This window comes from Dermacentor andersoni, chromosome 3, assembly GCF_023375885.2.
Source record: "Dermacentor andersoni chromosome 3, qqDerAnde1_hic_scaffold, whole genome shotgun sequence".
NCBI lineage: Eukaryota > Metazoa > Arthropoda > Arachnida > Ixodida > Ixodidae > Dermacentor > Dermacentor andersoni.
In genome coordinates this window covers 1,817,353-1,836,727 of record NC_092816.1, presented here as the reverse complement: position 1 = coordinate 1,836,727, position 19,375 = coordinate 1,817,353, and the positions used below count along the sequence as shown (strand labels likewise).

At 46.8% G+C, this 19,375-nt stretch overlaps 1 protein-coding gene across 1 annotated transcript in view; it reads left to right on the top strand.

The window, feature by feature from the left end:
- The window catches only part of LOC126520635 (monocarboxylate transporter 13-like), a 131,919-nt gene that overhangs the window by 102,232 nt on the left and 10,312 nt on the right, over positions 1-19,375 (top strand). Inside the window, exon 4 of the mRNA XM_050169432.2 lies at positions 10,710-11,564. Coding sequence (XP_050025389.1) covers positions 10,710-11,564 — 855 coding nt within the window. The remainder of the gene's footprint in view (positions 1-10,709; positions 11,565-19,375) is intronic.

Below are 19,375 nucleotides of genomic sequence, written 5' to 3'. Positions count from 1 at the left end.
AGAATAAACGCAAGGTGTCCTAGCTAACGTGACCCAAGCTGTTACAGAAAGGAACTAGAAAACGCGGTCTGAAGGCAGAACACCGTAGGCCTCATAACTGTATCTTGCCCCTTTCCTTTGTTCTCTATTTTTAACAGCTTGGCTGACCTTAGCTGGGACAGGTGCTGCGGTAATCACGTTGTTTGTGCGATGTTTCCAATCAGCGGGTGACTTCACGCAGGTTCGCAGCTCGTTTCGTCCAGGCGCATGCGCACTGGCGGGAGAACGCGCGCGACTTCCCGCCGCGAAAGCTGCCTCAGCTTTCTCGTGCCAGAGGAATCGGTAGTGGACCGATTTCTCGCGGCTTTCCACGCCGGAGACCTATGAATTTTTTTTTTTTTTCGCGGCTTTCCACGCGGAGACCTATGAAGGTGGCCTCAGTGGCGTAGCAATGGCGATGGGGGCGGGGCGGGGAGGCCGGGTGCACAGGGCTGGTAGAGGGGGGGGGGGGGGGGGTGTCATATACGTCTGAAGACACCCGAAAATTGTGGATATCCTCGCCTTCCTCGACTACACCCGGGGGGGGGGGGGGGGTGACAGAAGAACTATCGGCCCCGGGTGCCAGACGACCTAGCTACGACACTGGGTGGCCTCCTCTTTTACATGCGCAGGGGAGCCTGGCTACATGCGCTTCATGCGAACCCGCCCGAGCGCTCGATTCGTACTCGTATGTAGTATCAGCCGGAGCGTTCGTTTCGTACTATCGTTTGCTCACGTCAGCTCACGCTCGTGCTTGTTTAGGCTTGCTTGGTTTGGTCTCGTCCGCGCCTCTTTTGATTGTCATGGCTTGCGAGCGTTCTTCACAATAATGAGTAAATATAGACGTTCTGATGAAAAGGTTTTTTGAGAGAGAAGGGAGCGCCCCAACATCATTACTATAAGTGGCAACGACGTCGTCATCTTTATAAGACATAACTCGTGTTAAGAACGAAGAACGTAAACACAGGAGCAGATCTGGCAGCAGACGAAGGAAAAAGCACGCGACATCACGCACAGAGTAAGAGGAGGGTAGATTTTCATACTGTCACGTGACTGCCGCGAGTTGGTGCGACATCTCTGTCGCAGGTGCGTTTTGCCGCCGCCGGCGTGCCACGCGAATTTTTCCGCTAGTGCGCATGCGCCTTTCGTCCCTCTCTCGCACACGACAGGCCTTAGGCACTGTTCGTCAAGCTTACGAGGGACATCCTAGCTTCTGGGCACAAGGCAGAAAGAGCGCGCGCGAGACCGCTAGAAAAAGTAGCACAACGCCGTTTGCCGAGTGCGCGCTCAACGCTCGGCAGAAACGGTGCGACGCCGCCCAGTCACTGCTGGCTGCGAATGATACTCTGCGTGACAGAGTATGTTCGTGCTCAGTAAAGCAGTATCAGAAGACTATTCAGCGCTCGGGCCACCACTGGAAGCGAAGGCGCTGCAATCGTTCTTGCGTCGGAAGTAGAATCATAGAGAAAGGAATAGAACAAGAGCGGACACTCGGGGAAAATTGGAAACAGGAAACACGTCACGCTATAGTATTAACGCCGACGAATTGGGGCCGCGAGCATCGAAAAAAAGAATGTGAAATGAGATTAACAGGAATTGTTTTATTTTTTTTATTCTTTCCCGGAAAAAGTAAAAATATCTGCATATAAATTGAATTAAACTTTGCGGCTTACATCCGCTGCCTAGCGACAGGCGAACCGGCTAATGACGAGCCAGATGTTCGCGCCATTCGTCAGACACACCGCCGAAGCGAGAGAGACCGGCCGCGCATCTGAGCGTTGGAATTTTCGGGAACCCGTCTGCCTCTTTTTCTATATTGGGGATTCCGGCTGGTTTGGTGGCCTCCCGGCGAATTATTGCCTTCCTTTCGAACTTCGACATGGCACCACTGCACTATTGGACTACGGAAAGGTGAGAAACTTTGTTCGGCAGTCTGCGACGCACTTCGAGCAATTAGGCTTACTGCCTAGCACCTAGGCTAGACTTGTGGCGCAGTTAACGAAAAACAGCGTGGCCGTCGTGGAGCAGTTAATTTGAATTAATGAATCGTACTGGGAGATGTTTGCGACGCTTTCTATGAGCCCCAGTATCATTTTAACTAATTTCGGTAGTTTTTGGGCACGCTTGTCCCACAGGGTGCTGTAACGCAGTTTCGCGTGTACAGTCGCGATCAATTTGAAGGTGATCGCTCGAGCTGCGACCGGTGGGCCTTCCAAGCAGCATAGCGGCCGATTTCGGAACTGCGAAGATAAATATTGCGCTGCCTTCTTCCCCTTTTACGCTCGTCCAGGCTGCAACCGTCACCCCCAAGACTAACTCGCCACATTTTTGTGCTTGTTACCCTTTCATGGCAATGATGTGTGTGCGTCCCTGCCTCATGCATACATTGACTAACAATGAAGCCTCTGTTCAATAGCTGATAAGGCAGTCGAAATGAATTCATAGGTTATCTCGTGAAGGGTGACGAAAAGCTTCAAGTTGCCAGACGGGAGTGACAGCTGCTCAGCGAACAGCAAAAGAGAGAGAGGGAAGCTATCTGATGTTTCCCTCTTGATGGAGGGTGATGACGTAACGTGGCGCTGCTCCTAGTTTCGGTCGCCGCTCGAGCGATCACCTTCAAATTGATCGCGACTGTACTGAATTTTACTGCGACAAGCTTTGGCGCTTTCGCTTACTGCCAAGATTATTGATACTAATTTCATTACTTTTTGGGGTACCTTTCGAGCGCAGTGGGCGCGTCTGGCGCTGTGAAGCGCTTAGCGAAAATCAGCTCGGCCGTGGTGCGCAGTTTCGCGCTTTAATGCACTGACAAGTTCATGGCGCTTTCTCTGACGCCCAACGTTGTTGAAAATTATTTTCGGTACGTTTATGTTATGAGGCCCGCTCGTCGCGCCTGTTGTGACGCAGCGAAAAGCAGCTCGGCAGTGGTGGCAAAGTTATGAATTGCAATGGCGGAGTCGGAGCAAGTTTTTCTGCTCGTTTCGGAGCAAGCTTGTTCCAATGACAGAGTGAGGGCGGGAGTAAGGCGTTCCAATGAGAGAGTCGGAGTGGATTCAGAGCGGTAGTCACTCCGTGGAGCAGAAAAAGATGCTCCGCCGAAATCGGCGGAGTGGACCGGAACTCTGCGTGACGTATTTCCTTTACCACGTTTGTCTGCTGGGAGGCGCCACCGGTCACAACTCGCGAGCAAGGAAAAGCTGCTGCACGCTTGGCGAGATATCCATTCCGCACTTTAAAAAAAAAAAAAAGGTGAACGGTTCTTTATGGGTGAACGGCGCTGAAGAGACAAGTGACCGGTGCGGCAGTGCTGGGCGGAAACAGCGGAAGGAAATAACAACAGGCAAGGTATCTTGTGTAACTCGGGGATAGAAGTTCCGCTTCCGCCTTGCTTCGGCGGCGCAGGCTGTGCTCCATCGCGGATTTGGAGGCGTTGCTCTACGCCAGAGTCGAGTGCTCGCTCGCGGAGTACGTCGGCTGCTCCGCCATTGGAATTCAACATTAATTTGGCGCGTACTGAATCTTACTGCGACAAGTTTCTGGCACTTTTTATGTCCCCGCAATAATTTAAGTTTTCTTTCGGTAACCACGCTTGTCGAAAACGCGACGAGCAATCGTCAAAAGTGATAACACGGGAGTGCGTTGCTTGCGCCTGCAGAACGCACAAGAGGTAAGCCAAGGAGCTCAAACGCCAGGAACTAGTAACTCGAAAATTATCTCTTCTGAACGGCACCCACGCATTTGTCTTGAGTGCGAGTAGAAGGAATTCTGCGAGCGTCCAGCATGGTCTGGTGAAGAGCCTGTGTTGTGGCCACTTCTGTGGCCACAACACGCGCCGTAGCCCGCGCATTCGTGCTATTAAATTGCAGGAAATAAGTTTTGGGAAGAGGGGAATGCTCGGAATTAGAATGTGTTTGTGGTATGTACGGTATTGCTTGGGATGAGTCGAGCATTTTCTACGCCGTGTGTGTAAATACGAACTGCTTTTGTTTGTAATGCCGCACATTCACCACTTTCGCACGCTTCGCCTCTACAGGCATTATTCTTGCATGTTAATACCAAAATAACACTTGCTTGTAATTTTTTCAGCTCACGTCGTCTGGTGGAGGTTCCTGCGGAAACTACTGCTGCTTACCTGGTGCCACAACGTTGGATGAATGCACAAAAAGCCCGCGACGAGCATTTATAAAGAACAAAATAAACATTTCCTCATTTCACAAGGTGTCTTGCCTCTTTATGAAATTGCACGTGGCACATATTCAATGGAGGCTTGTGAAGATCGTTCGCAATCAGTTTTACTTATTAATAATGATTTGCAAATAAATAAAAAATAAACATATTAATGAATATTTGCTGTAAAAGCAAAAAAACCAACGGAGCCGGCGTGACGCGCACCAGCTAGTATTCAAAACGCGCGCACAAAACCGGAAGTGTGCTTCAGGTATTAACGCCCACGGTTTGGTGCGCTGCAGTCAATTCGGCCGCGGGGCTCTATGGAAGTGTCCACTCTTGTTGTATTCCTTTCTCTATGGTAGAATTACATGACAGCAATCCTCTCGGGCGACCTCTGTCTCGAATAAGATACAAAGAAGTGGAGCTGGGCAGGCCATGCAATGCGCAGGGCACATAACCAGTGGACCATTCGAGTTGCAGAATCGGTGGCAATGGAACGGAAAAGCAGTCGAGGACGGCAGGAAATCAGGTGAGGTAATCAAATGACGAAATTTGCAGGCGCAAGTTGAAATCAGCTAGCGAAATTGGAGATTGCTGGGAGAAGCATTGGTCACGCAGTGTATATACAGATAGGCTGATGATGACTATGATGATGATATTATTTGGATTGTTCGTAAATGTTGTTCCTACTAACTGCCGTATTTGAACGCCAAATATTTGCCCGAGACATTTGTATTTTTAATACGCTTCCCGTTGATTATGTCCAGCCAAAGCGACGATTTGTTCTGGTTTTCGTCGGATGGTTCATTTAGAACACAGCGACGAGACTAAATAATTGCAAAGGTAAATTGGTGAGAAACGTTTTCGACAACCTGAATGGATTAAAGAAATTTTTTGTGAGTAAGTTAACATGTTGTAAAACATTGTCAGCATTCATGAGGTGGCCTGGTTAGAATTGATGTCAACGTTTGCCGTAATGAAAAAAAAAATCCAATAGACTCTTTTATTCATTAACAGCGCAAATAAAACGACCCTGATTTCTACATATACGAAGCATGAGATAAACGTGCGTCAAATTTACAACGCCGAAAAAAAATATTACTGCATTCCATCTCACTTCGCAGATTCGCATTTTTTTCCTCTTCGGGCGTCTGCTACGCTAAAGAACAAACGAAAAAAAAAAGATTACAGTAAGTTTCTTCGTCCGTATTATCATGCACTGTGACTCATGCGAACGAGAGACGAATATGCCACACGATAGGCGTCTTGCACAGGTTAATACAGCCGTGCGCTGTTACCGAAGGCCTTGCATGGGAGGGGCAATAAAACTTTAAGAAGACCTTTTCCCGGCAAAAATATTTTCGCTGCATGGTAAGTGAGGATGATACCTGCCGCATAAGGTTATGCAGATAATGGAGCCACATTTCGTGATACGTATGCGGTCAAAGATAACAATCTGACTTAGCAGAACGGTGCGATACAGTCATGTGCGCACGTTGTCAACGAGACGGTAAAATCATAAATAAATAACGCGTACCGATAGCTATTTATCGAACATGTGCGAGAAGGTACCTTCGCTTGCTCAAGCCAACTAGAAGCCGTAGCTTTAAGATATACAGGGTGCTTTTCTTTTAGCGGCACCAAATTTCTTTAAATTAGCAAAATATAAATCCCGGTAAGAAAAATCATGGGGAAAATGGGAGCAACTAGGCAGTTAGTCCTGAACAGGGCGCTTTCGTCCCTCAAAGGACTAACCGCATGAATGTGTGCGCCGTGTGCAAGTGTTTAGTCCCTGGTCGGAAAGAGAGCAGCGGGAGGACGAACGACAACCGTTGCTCTTCCCCGTGCACTCCACCGTTTTGGTCCGTGTCGCGCTGCAATGCGGCGAAGACGGCATTGTCTATAAATCATGAACAGTTGGAAGTTGTTGCAACGTCTATTCAACTACTTGCAAAACAACACTTTGCTTCTTTGTGAAAATTTTTCATGAAATTTGAAAGCTGGAATGTGAAGAGCCATGCCCTTAGTGCGCGCACCATAAGTGAGCGATACACATTAAACGCGCAAAGCATTGATAGGCTCCTAGATCTTCTTGGTCAATAGTACTTAAGTTCCTCCGTTCCAAGGAGATTATGAACTTAACTGAAGCGATGTGCAGCTCAAACGGGGCACTCTGAGCGACAGAGAAATCGGCCTTCTACGTGGTCTTGGTTTGAGCTCGCTACATCGCGCAGTGCCTCAGTTTAAATCACCCCAAGAATACTCGAGCTCATTTCTTTTAGCAGTCGCTTAAGGTTGCAAGTACACTCAACGTTAGACTCTCCCCGCATAGCATACACGAAAAGCCGAGCCGTTTTTACATTGTCGCACCTGCGTTGCGGTGCTTAAGCATGTCTCAATATCCTGTGCTGTCAACCGACCTGCCGTCAGCCAGTAATACGCCACATGATTTGTTTCTGTTTTTAGGGATTCATTCATTATGGAGAACCCGAATGATCGACAGACATGCTGAGCCACCTAGCTCGACACGGTCTATCTTTCGAGAAGAGACAGCTCAAGTGCGTAATGTGGGTGCTACCTTTGATCCCGTACCTCAATAGATTTTGCGTCTGGACGCTTGTGTTTGTTTGCCCGAATATTGAACTTTCATTGGACTGCGTACCATGTGTGCATTTGTTTCTAATGTATGTTAAAATGTAACAATATTGTTTTGACACTACTCATAATTCCATGCAATAAAAAACAGAGACCTGCACTGGTGAAGTGGTTAGAGTACCTGGTTTGTAAGCCAGAGGACGTGAGTTCGAATCCTACTCTTGGGCATTTTTCTTTACTAGCTCAGTAATTTGTTCATTCGGCTATAAGTGCCTAATTCCATTAATTCCACCTTTGCGGACATTGGAAAGAATGACCGTTACTCCTTGGAAGAGCATCCCTCGAAAAAGTAACGGCATGGGGAGTAACAGTTCATCCCCTCGCACTTATCCCCGAATGGGAGGAATGGTTATGACAGATCAGTTCCTCCCCTAAGGAAGTAATCTCTATACCCCATTTTCTCCCTTTCTTCTTAGACTGTAACGTTATGCTTACCATCCGAGTGTACGGATTGGCAGCCTCTGGACACAGAGCAATTTCCGTATTACGTGGGTAATTAGCGAAGTTACGCTAATTGACTTTCCAATTATCGACAATAGGTGGCTACAGGAAATGAGTACTTTGGGGGCCGTCCTCGACACTACCTATCCCAACGATTAAATTTTAAATAGCGGTTTTCATGTAGAAGCTACGCGAACAATTAGTTCCGTTTGGCAGACTTCTTGAAATCGAAACTGGCTGGAAAACGAGCGTCTGTGTCGTCGAGGTCGCCGCCCTCCCCCCGCTCGCCTTTTGTCACGTCTCCGAGGTCCCCGCCGATACCCCTCCCCTCCCACTCACCGCGAGCAGCTTGCGTTATCTCCTTGCTGTGTGCGGCGTTGGCCTAGCGCTTCAATGCTGGTGGGCCGCCAGATTTACTTAGTCATTCCCTTGGACCGCTGAAACGGCATTTCATCGGTGCAAGTGGACACGTGGCGCCCAACGGAATGACGAAGCAAATTTGGCGGGCGGCAGGCATTGAAGCGCTAGGCCAACGCCGCACACAGCAAGGAGATAACGCAAGCTGCTCGCGGGCAGGACCGGCGGTGACCTCGGAGACGTCATGAAAGGCAGGCGGCGACATTGACAACACAGACGCTCTTTTTCCTGCCAGTTTCGGTTTCAAGGAGCCTGCCAAGCGGAACTAATTGTACCCGTAGCTCCCACATGAAATCCGCTATTCAAAATTTAATCGTTGGGATAGGTAGTGTCGAGAACGGGCCCCTGTTGGATACGGACCCTTTTCCTGGCATCACTCAATTTAACCAGACCACATCCCATCGCCGTCGCACCCAATTAAGCTGCGCAGAACCGCGTCTAACACATTCCCGCACCTGTCAGACCAGTTGGCGACCCCCAACTCGTGCACCGCACGTTGAGGTATTGTACCCCTGCTTGACTCTTCCCGAAAGTGCAACGGGAGCCTAGCACCGTTCCCGGCAATCTGGGTCCCGATCGAAGTTGTTTTGCAGCTCTGTAAGGCCGCTAAAAAAAAACCTGTCTCCCCCTCGCTGAGCGCTTGGAAACCAGGAGGCAACGCCGTGGCAAATCATCCCTCGAACAATGGAGCCCTTGGAGCGACCCCCATAAGCCGATTGTGACGGCACTTGCAGGCCAGGAAGCAACCTTGGTGACAAGTCACCCGACCAACAGTGGAGACCTTGGAGCGTCGCCATTGGCCGAATGTGACGGCACTTGCACGGGCGCCTACCATTGGAGGAAAATGACACCTGAGCGGGCTCGACGATTGGCCGAAAGTGACGTGGCCCCGGCACACCGAAGGGGTTAAAAGCGAGAGGCAGGGAGCAGAGAGAAGCATTCGCTCATTCATTTCTTTCGTGCTTGTTGCCACGGGCCGCAGCGTCCGATTTGCTGCCGGCCATCAATGACTTTATGACTGTTAATTACTTCGTGTTATTACTGTATATAATCTAAATAAATCTTCAATTTCATCTCAAAATCCTCCTCAACGTCGGCCAACTCCCGCATTCAATGGTAAGATCCAATACCCCGAAGTACTCATTTGCTGTAGCCACCTATTGTTGATAATGAGAAAGTGAATTACCGTAACTTCACTAATTACACGCGTAATGCGGAAATCGCTCTGTGTCTAGAAGCTGCCAGTCTGCACACTCGAATCGTAAACATAACGTTACTATGGTTATCTTTTTGTAATCTTTACAAATTTGGTGCATCTAAAAAAAACACCCTGTATGTCGCTGTGCATTAGTCGCGCACACTTCGCTTCACGAATTCGACTGGTTCAGTCTTTCGAACGCAACTTCTTATTTGGTACATATATATGCATGCTTTAAAATTTTCCACCGAGATTTAGTGAAGACTGAGCTTATTAGAAGCTAGCTTTCGTTGTATTTCTGCGATATGCGTATACCAAAATGTGACCCTAACTAGCAAGGAGAAACACCCGATATTCTCATGGAGCATATAAAACCTTAAAATCAAAAGGAAAAGAAAAGAACAAGTGCTCTATGTGTAAAACTACTGCAACCAACTGAAATTACGCTGCAGTAAATGGGGAAAAAAAGAAAACGAAGTCCGTGACGGTGTTGAAGCAGACGTTCCAGCACGTCAACTTCGCGCGATATTCAGGCGCTGGCAGTAGGCGGCACCGTAATCCTGGAAGTGTTGTTGCCATGCAAACTAAGCATTGAACGCACTTAGGGATGCTGATAAGGCGTTTATCTCTTTGAATCTATTATTACACCAATTCAGCACTCCTTTTAGTGAAAACACTCATAATAAAGGTGTGTGCGAGAACATTACGAAAGAAAAGCAGAAATTATATGCGTGAGATATTGAATAGGGGTTTCTATAAAATCTATACTCGATGTAGCACCGTTCAGGCGCCTTACGCAAGGTGGTTGTGCTCACCGTATACGAAAGGTGTTGCTCAAAAACCACCAGCGCGTTACGCTACCATTGAGAAGTGTCGTCGCCGCTGTAAGGATGTTAGGTTTCAAGCGCGAGGAACGCATTTTCGGTGATGCAAGATGCAACCTGAGACAAGGTTTCTGATGAAATCAAGTAGTTTGAGTTTCTGGAGAAATTATACGCATGGGCACCAATATTTCAGGAGCTGCAACGTCGCTCCCGTGTGACGCAGTTGGTAGAGTGTGCGGCTTCCAAGTGGAGTTCCTGGTTTCGAACCCACCTGCATGCATTTCTCCCACAACATACTTACGAATGAATTTGTCTCTTTATGTGGTAATCCGAATGAACAACTCGTAGAATGTTGAAAGTACGACTAGCTCGGGGTGACATTTTTTGTTCATGTGGCTCCGAGTTGAGCAAAGCGCCCTTCCTCAAGCGTATTGTGTTCGAGTAAGGGCACCTGTATTAACGCCATAAGTGCTCTGGCCTAAGAAACAAATTTTCACACCCTTATGGGTGACAAAATTTTGTTGTGAAGTCCTAATTATAGCCACGTGACGGCTGCCCTGACATTGTATTCCACGTGCAGCACATAGAACAGTGCCAGCAAATGCTGATTAAGCTGAACGTCGAGGCACAGAAGGGTATACGAAAATGGACGGGAGGAACTGAAATGGCAGAGCGTCACAGCGGAAGCTAAATAATTTCACACGCCGAAGTCACTGCAGTGGCAATCGTGGCCAACTTGTTTGTTAACAAGCTGACAAACCACGCATGCGACGGCTTAAAAAGAAATGAACTCCCGTGTGCTGCTCTTCATTCGACAAAAAATGTTTTACGCCTATACATCTTGAAGGGGCAGCGCAAGATGACCAAAAGGCAGCGCTCCTTTCTTGCAAAGCCCCTCCAAGGTGTTCAACCAAAGTGCCAGCTTTCCCAAGTGTCGATTTTTCTGTTACGCTCATATCCTTCACGTATAAAATTCGTTCTTCCAGGTGTCAGCATTTCGGGCACAATGACGGCGCTCACGGTGGTCTTGGCGCAGCACTTCGAGAAGCGACGAGCCACTGCCTACAGCGCTGTCTTCACCATCTCTGCATTCAACACGTTTGTGTTCCCTCCCCTCGTCGAGCTGCTCCTGTCCACGTACGGGCTGTACAGCACGTTTCTCGTTCTTGGCGCCATCTGCCTCAACACGTTGCCGGCGGCCATCGCCATAGCCAGCCCGGATTCTGTCGAGCCTAAGTGGGATATAAAAAATGCTTCGGGCGCAACGCCTCCTCGGCTTGAAGAACTTGTTGCTCTCCATGATCGCAGCGAAGAGCCGCAGAACGTGACTCGTCGTGAAGAAGAAAATACGCCAAAGGCTTCAGGCGTCTTCAAAGGCACGCTGAAGAACTTTACCACACTTCGTTTCTGGGTGGACTCGATGTCCTTCTGCGTCATGTATTTGGCCCTGTCACTGTACTTGACGCTAGCCGTAGACCTCGCGAAGGACAAGGGTGTCGCCACGACCAGAGCTGTATTCCTTCTGCACGCTTTCAGTGCCGGCGACGTCGTTTTTCGCGGTGTGTCCGGTTTAATGCTCGACTCCGGTGCTCTCAGCGCCGACGGCGTGATGCTGCTCGGCTTCGTCCTGCAAACGGTCGGACTTGAAATTCTGGCGTCCACGGCCACCTTGCCGATGCTTATCGTCGGCTCACTCATCATGGGCAGCGGCAACGGACTGCGCATGCCGATGGCGGGCGTGGTTCTCATAAGCGACTTCGGACTCAAGCCACTCCCGCTGGTGTTCGGCGGATTTGCACTCGTCTGCGGTCTCAACGTGTGGGTCCGCGCGCCGCTCATCGGTGAGGCCCTCCCTGTTGAGTTTTGCCGGGATATGTACGAGTTACATAAAGTGCGGCGGTCGCTCGGTGGAAAGGCACGTATGGCTTCCCGTTGAGCGGCCGGGGTGCTACATTGTGCTGATTTTAAACCAAGCCTGGCAGAGCGCATTGTGCGCTCTGCCAGGCTCATACATGTTGCGTATGGACGATAACCGCTGCACGCCTGTCTTAATGCGACGGGACAGTGTGTTGTGGTCGGCTCTCGCAAAGGGGAAGACTTTGAAGTGAAGTGATTTATTTCATCATCAATTCAAGTATACATATCTTATCCTGTGGTACAGAGGGAAGGGGTGGTGAAAAGGCCACTGAATGCCTGACAATGCGCCAATACCCGCCCAGACCACGATATTGCACAGCACTCAGTATGTCACTCTATGTATTACGTAACTGCAGCGAAAAAAACAAAACAACAAAATATTGCGGAGCACTCAACCTGGTGCTCTAATACATAAGTGCAGTGAAAAAGAAAACTGAGCCGTGGTTCCTACAAGTGAACTAGAGCATACTTGATATCAAGAGCTTATTGAAAATAAATTCTCACGGCTCAATTTTAGGGCACATACATTTCCGAAAAACGTATACAAAATAAGTCTTACACAGAAGAGAGAAAAAATGCCCCAGTTTGAAGCGTGAGTAGATAAGCACGTAACTTTTTTCAATTGCTTCTGATCGGCTTTCATCCACTGTGCTCATGGCCATCCTGTTAGAGTTTAAAAACTAAGGAATAACGTGTGTTAGTTTTCGCTTGCCGTAGTTGGTCGGAATACTTTCACTGTAATAGCTGGTTTTCCTAAGATTATGCCCGTGTGTCTTGCGAGAGTAAGTATCCTTAAATTTATCTGGGTTCAACTTAATTTGATTGTAGATGACTGTCGCTATCTTTTTATAAAATATATTTTCGAATTTTAATATTCTGTGCTCATGGAAAAGTGGAGCAGAACGCGTTCGGCGCGGAACATTATCGATTATACGCAAGGTTCTTTTTTGCAGCCTGTGTACACTATCTTTATTTCTTTTTGTCTTTGCGCCCCAGATTAATAGGCAGTAAACTATGCGCGAGTAAACTAAAGTGTAATAAAGTTACTTTGTCACCCAAAGGGGCAGTAAGCATCTGATTTTACCAATTATGCCAATGTACAGCTATATGTGGGTGCGAAGATTATGTGTGTGATCGGAACAAATCTATACTTCGTGAAAGATAACGCCTAGAAACTTTTGAGTCTCAACGTGCTCAATCAAAGCTCCTCGGAATGTGAGCTGCGTATTGCGGATAATACCATCTTTTTGTGGTTGAAAAATAATGTACTTTGTTTTCTTAATGTTTAATTCCAACTTATTGGTTCTCAGCCATGACGACATTTTGCTAAGCCAAAAGTTCTCTTCTTGTTCTAGACTAAACACATCCTGACCCGAAAAAAATGACGCTAGTGTCATCTGCATATAATTTAATATCCGTGTTAGAGGTACGTTTACGATGTCACTTGTACAAAATAAGAATAGAAGTGGCCCAAGTGTAGACCCTGTGGGACACCGTAATTTAACTTGCCCATTTGTGACTTCCAGTACTGCATATCCGCATACTGAAACCGATTAGTCAGGTAACTTTTTATAAATTAAGGGGCGTGCCTCTTATTCCATATCCATTCAGCTTTTGCAAAAGAAGCCGTCTGTTTATCGCTGTCATAGCCGCCGCGAGGGAAGCACATTGCTGTCGTAAATAGCACAGCCAACGCCCCTTCGTCACTGCCCCATTGCCTTTTAAACGGCAGCACGACCTTCTAGGTGCTATGTTCGTTTGTACGCTGACAGTCTGGAAACGCTGCAATCACGGCGCACAAGCGGGTATTTCATGTGGTATTTTCTTGTTCGCGGGCATCCGCAGTAAGCTGCAAATACTAATACATTATAGATAGAACGTTAGAAATCGGACGTTTTGCAAAGTGTTCTACAACTTTCTAATTGGAAATTTTTGCCTTATTGCTTCAGAAGTTGGTTATCTAATCTTGACTAATTTTCTAATTAGGAAAAATACGAAAATAGCGTGACACACTGCATATAAAAGAGAGTGAGAGAGTGAGCTTTATTGTAGATATAAAAGAGAGCAACATACATTTTGTCGCATTGCCTTAGAGTGCATCGGTATATTTTTAAACTCTGATCAAATTAAGCTGAAAGAATTAAAAAGAGTTAAAAGAAAGAATGCACGTGAAAGAGACAAATTGGTTTTCCAAGAAGTGCATCAACTTTTCACATAACACTTGGCGGCAACCATACATGTCTCTATAGATCCTGAAGTCATATACATACATATGTGCGTATGTGTGTGCGCGCGCGCAGGGTGTTTTAGGTAACTTAACATGTCAATGAGAAAACTGTAGAGCGACATGAAAAACTCCTGATCCAGCTTTCTATTGCTCTCAATACGTGTCACATAAAAGTATTTTTCCGAGCGTGAAAGAAGCCCGTGAACACACTCAAAGTGCATCGAGCGGCCAGCCGCGTGGCAATTTCGCGTGCATTTGCGGGTTACTTTCACGCTCAGAAAAACACCTTTATGTAGCCTGTATTGAGCAACAGAAAGCTGTATCGGGAGTTTTTCATGTCACTCAAGAATTTTCTCATTGACACTTTTCATCTAATTATAATATTTGAGACGTCGAACAATTAATTAAGATTAGTTATCCAATTAGACGGAATTAAAAATGTATATAATTTCAGTATCATCAAGTGACGGCAAACAAGATTACCTTGGTTCTATCCAGCTACGTGGAATTCCCATATTTTAAAAAAGTAGCTTATGGGGTTGTACGTGCCAAAACAACTATCTGATGATGAGGCACGCCATAGTGGGGGACTCCGGAAATTTAGACCACCTGGGGTTCTTTAACGTGCACCTAAATCTAAGTACACGGGTGTTCTCGCATTTCGCCCCCATCGAAATGCGGATTCCCATATTTTTAAACTAGCTAAAGTTAGCTGGGACACCCGGCATAAGAAAACGTGGGTGAATGAGAGAGAGCTTTTAAATGAGCGCATCATCTTTTCAAATAAAATCCCGCGGCAGCCATAGATGCCGCTATCATGTAGTTATATATATATATATATATATATATATATATATATATATGCGGGGCATTTCACGTACCGTGAACCACTAACGTATATACTGGGTTGAAAGGGGGCGCCTAACCAGAAACGTGAAGGGGGCACATCCCCTCCCCAACTCTCTGAAGTGAGGGAGGGGCCAAGTAATGTAACTTAAACCATGGGCGTATCTACATGGTGGGCAGGAGGCACTGTTCCCCTGCCAACTCGGTAGATACGTCTATGGTTCAAGTAACTTGAAACATCACCCTGTATATATGTAATGGTGATTAAGTGATCAACAAAACAATATATATGTGCGAAAGACGCACACATACACATGGCGTATTTTTTCACATATACTTCGAAATCAATATTGCTCAATAAGACTGAATATTCAACAATAAGTTAACAGTATTTAGCCAATGACTTTATTGTTGTAAACACTCAACAGTGGATCAATCATACTCAATCTAATTCAAAAATAACTCAACAGGATTTGGTCAGCGACATCACTGTTGGTAACTACTCAACCATGCCTCAATAATACTCAACACTATTCAACATTAGATAAAGAGAATTTGGTCAATTACTTTTTGTAGTCAACTACCCAACAACTTTATTGTTGAATTATCCCCCTGTGCTTTCAAAAATTGTTGAGGTATTGTTGAAAGAATATTGAGTCAATTCATCAACAATATGCCAAAATTTCAATAGTCATTTTATAAGGGTTATGTTAGGTGAAGGCTATATTTGCTGACCGCAATTAAACTTTTTGGGGCACCGAAATATTTATGTTGTGGGAGGCAGCGCGAAGAGCTAGCCACTGCGGCTTAGTTAGGCCGGCCAGCGACGGTGCAGCAGCAACAGCGGGATCTCGGGAGCGACGGCGTTCCGCCGAGCGTCTTCTCGCTAGCTGCACGCGAGCGCTCTTCGCCGGCTTTGGAGGCGATAGTCGCGCCGCTACGAATTCACTTGTGGGATACTCTCTTGCGAGAAGAATATCGAAATTCGCGTGGGAACGCTTTGAGGGAAAACTAGGATGGTGTTTTTTTCTGATACGAAGATAGATAATGTCACCAAGCCACTATGCAACGCTAGTCTTATAGGACTGTAGAGTTTACTACAGTGTGTATGCATCAATCAATGCAGGAAAATGCGATGCCATCGGTGTATACGTACACATGCTCTTCATCATCATCATCACCATCATCATCATCATCAGACTGGTTACGCCCACTGCAGGGCAAAGGCCTCTCCCATACTTCTCCAACTTCCCCGGTAGGAGGGAAAATAGATAAATTCCGGATCAAGCTATAGAACAGGTATTCGGCTTTAAGACAGGAAGAGGACCTTAGTGTTGAAGCAATGAAGGACAATCTTATGGGCATCATTAAGGAGTCTGCAATAGAAGTCGGTGGCAACTCCGTTAGACAGGATACCAGTAAGCTATCGCAGGAGACGAAAGATCTGATCAAGAAACGCCAATGCATGAAATTCTCTAACCCTACACCGAGAATAGAACTGGCAGAACTTTCCAAGTTAATCAACAAGCGTAAGAGAGCGGTCATAAGGAAGTATAATATGGATAGAATTGAACATGCTCTCAGGAACGGAGGAAGCCTAAAAGCAGTGAAGAAAAAAGTAGGAATAGGCAAGAATCAGATGTATGCGTTAAGAGACAAAGCCGGCAATATCATTATTAATATATATGCGATCGTTCAAGTGGCTCAGGAGTTCTATAGAGATTTATGCAGTACCAGTGACACCCACGACGATAATAGAAGAGAGAATAATCCAGAGGAATTTGAAATCCCGCAAGTAAGGCCGGGAGAAGTCAAGAAAGCCTTGGGAGCTATGCAAAGGGGGAAGGCAGCTGGGGAGGATCAGGTAACAGCAGATTTGTTGAAGGATGGTGGGCGGATTGTTCTAGAAAAACTAGCCACCCTGTATACGCAATGCCGCATGACTTCGAGCGTACCGGAATCTTAGAAAAACGCTAACATAAGCCTAATCCATAAGAAAGGGGACGCCAAAGACTTGAATGCGCTGGGCTGGGGTGCGTTTGGCAGGCATTCTCAGATCATGAACAGCAGGTTGCCATTATCCCTCAAGAGAAAAGCTTATAACAGCTGTGTCTTACCAGTACTCACGTACGGGGCACAAACCTGGAGGCTTACGAAAAGGGTTCTACTTAAATTGAGGACGACGCAACGAGCTATGGAAAGAAGAATGATAGGTGTAACGTTAAGGGATAAGAAAAGAGCAGATTGGGTGAGGGAACAAACGCGAATTAATGATATCTTAGTTGAAATCAAGAAAAAAAAATGGACATGGGCAGGACACGTAATGAGGAGGGAAGATAACCGATGCTCATTAAGAGTTACGGAATGGATTCCAAGGGAAGGGAAGCGTAGCAGAGGGCGGCAGAAAGTTAGGTGGGCGGATGAGATTAAGAAGTTTGCAGGGATAACATGGCCACAATTAGCACATGACCGGGGTAGTTGGAGAAGTATGGGAGAGGCCTTTGCCCTGCAGTGGCCCTAACCAGGCTGCTGCTGCTGCTGCTGCTGCTGATGATGACGATGATGATGATGATGATGATGATGATGATGATGATGATGAAAGATTTGAAAAATGTCGACCAATCAGCTTACTGTCCGTTGCCTACAAAGTATTTACTAAGGTAATCGCAAATAGAAGCAGGAACATCTTAGACTTCTGTCAACCAAAGGGTCAGGCAGGATTCCGTAAAGGCTACTACACAAGAGACCATATTCACACTATCAATCAGGTGATAGAGAAATATGCGGAATATAACCAACCCTTATATATAGGTTTCATTGATTACGAGAAAACGTTTGATTCAGTCGAAACCTCAGCAGTCATGGAGGCATTGCGGAATCAGGGTGTAGGCGAGCCGTATGTAAAAATACTGAAAGATATCTATAGCGGCTCCGCAGCCACCATAGTCCTCCATAAAGAAAGCAACAAAATCCCAATAAAGAAAGGCGTCAGGCAGGGAGATGCGATCTCTCCGATGCTATTCACAGCGTGTTTACAGGAGGTATTCAGAGACCTGGATTGGGAAGAATTGGGGATAACAGTTAATGGAGGATATCTCAGTAACTTGCGATTCGCTGATGATATTGCCTTGCTTAGTAACTCAGGGGACCAACTGCAATGCATGCTCACTGACCTGGAGAGGCAAAGCCGAAGGGTGGGTCTAAAAATTAATCTGCAGAAAACTAAAGTAATGTTTAACAGTCTCGGAAGAGAACAGCAGTTTACGATACGTAGCGAGGCACTGGAAGTGGTAAGGGAATACATCTACTTAGGACAGGTAGTGACTGCTGATCCGGATCATGAGAGTGAAATAATCAGAAGAATAAGAACGGGCTGGGGTGCATTTGGCAGGCATTCGCAGATCATGAACAGCAGGTTGCCATTATCCCTCAAGAGAAAAGTGTATAACAGCTGGGTCCTACCGGTACTCACGTACGGGGCAGAAACCTGGAGGCTTACGAAAAGGGTTCTACTTAAATTGAGGACGACGCAACGAGCTATGGAAAGAAGAATGATAGGTGTAACGTTAAGGGATAAGAAAAGAGCAGATTGGGTGAGGGAACAAATGCGAGTTAATGATATCTTAGTTGAAATCAAGAAAAAGGAATGGGCATGGGCAGGACATGTAATGAGGAGGGAAGATAACCGATGGTCATTAAGGGTTACGGACTGGATTGCAAGGGAAGGGAAGCGTAGCAGGGGGCGGCAGAAAGTTAGGTGGGCGGATGAGATTCAGAAGTTTGCAGGGACAACATGGACACAATTAGTGCACATGCTCATCCAGTTGCAAAGGGATGGTGCTTACTGACGCATTACACAAACATGGTAATAGGACTGGTTCTTGACTGATGCTTCTTCACTGTGTGTACATTCGCCAAGACAATCCACACAGAAGGCAGTAAAATCCCCTCCTGTTTAAAAATGCATAAACCCACGTTTGGGAGATTTGCATTGTCAAGTGCATTTATTTGACTGACAAACTCGTGTCCCTGTCACAAACTTCAGTGGTATCCCAGGTGACTTATCAGCAGCAGCCTATATATTTCTCCACTGCCCCCCCCCCCCCCCTGACCGACGACCTCTCCCAGCGATCTCCATTTACCGCTGTTTTTCGTTATCTGATTCAGACTTTCACCTGCAAAATTACGAATTTCATCACCCCTCATAATTTTGTCATCTTCCACTGCGCCACTCTTCCCTTCGTACCCAATCTGTACCTCTAATGGTCCACTTGATCTGCCCTACGCATTATATGGGCGACCCAGCTCCATTTTTTTACTCTTAATGTCAACGAGAATATCGGCTACCCCCGTTTGCTCTCTGATCCACACCGCTCCCTTACTGTTATTTAACGTTACTCCTCACATTTTTTTTGCGATATCAATTATATAGGCACTCCAGGCAAACTTCCGCCATCGCTGTGATGTTCCGTATAAAGTCCAAGTACGATAACCTTGAGGCCGTGCGCCGTACACTGTAGGAGAGAAAGAAAGCTTGCAAGGGAAAGCCGAGAAATATGGCGGCTTGATGCGGCGGCGCCTTCTCGCGCTCGCAAGGGAGGAAGGCGGGATGGGTGCACGCCGTGTTGTCACGCACGCAAGGGGGGAGCGGGGAAATGTGTT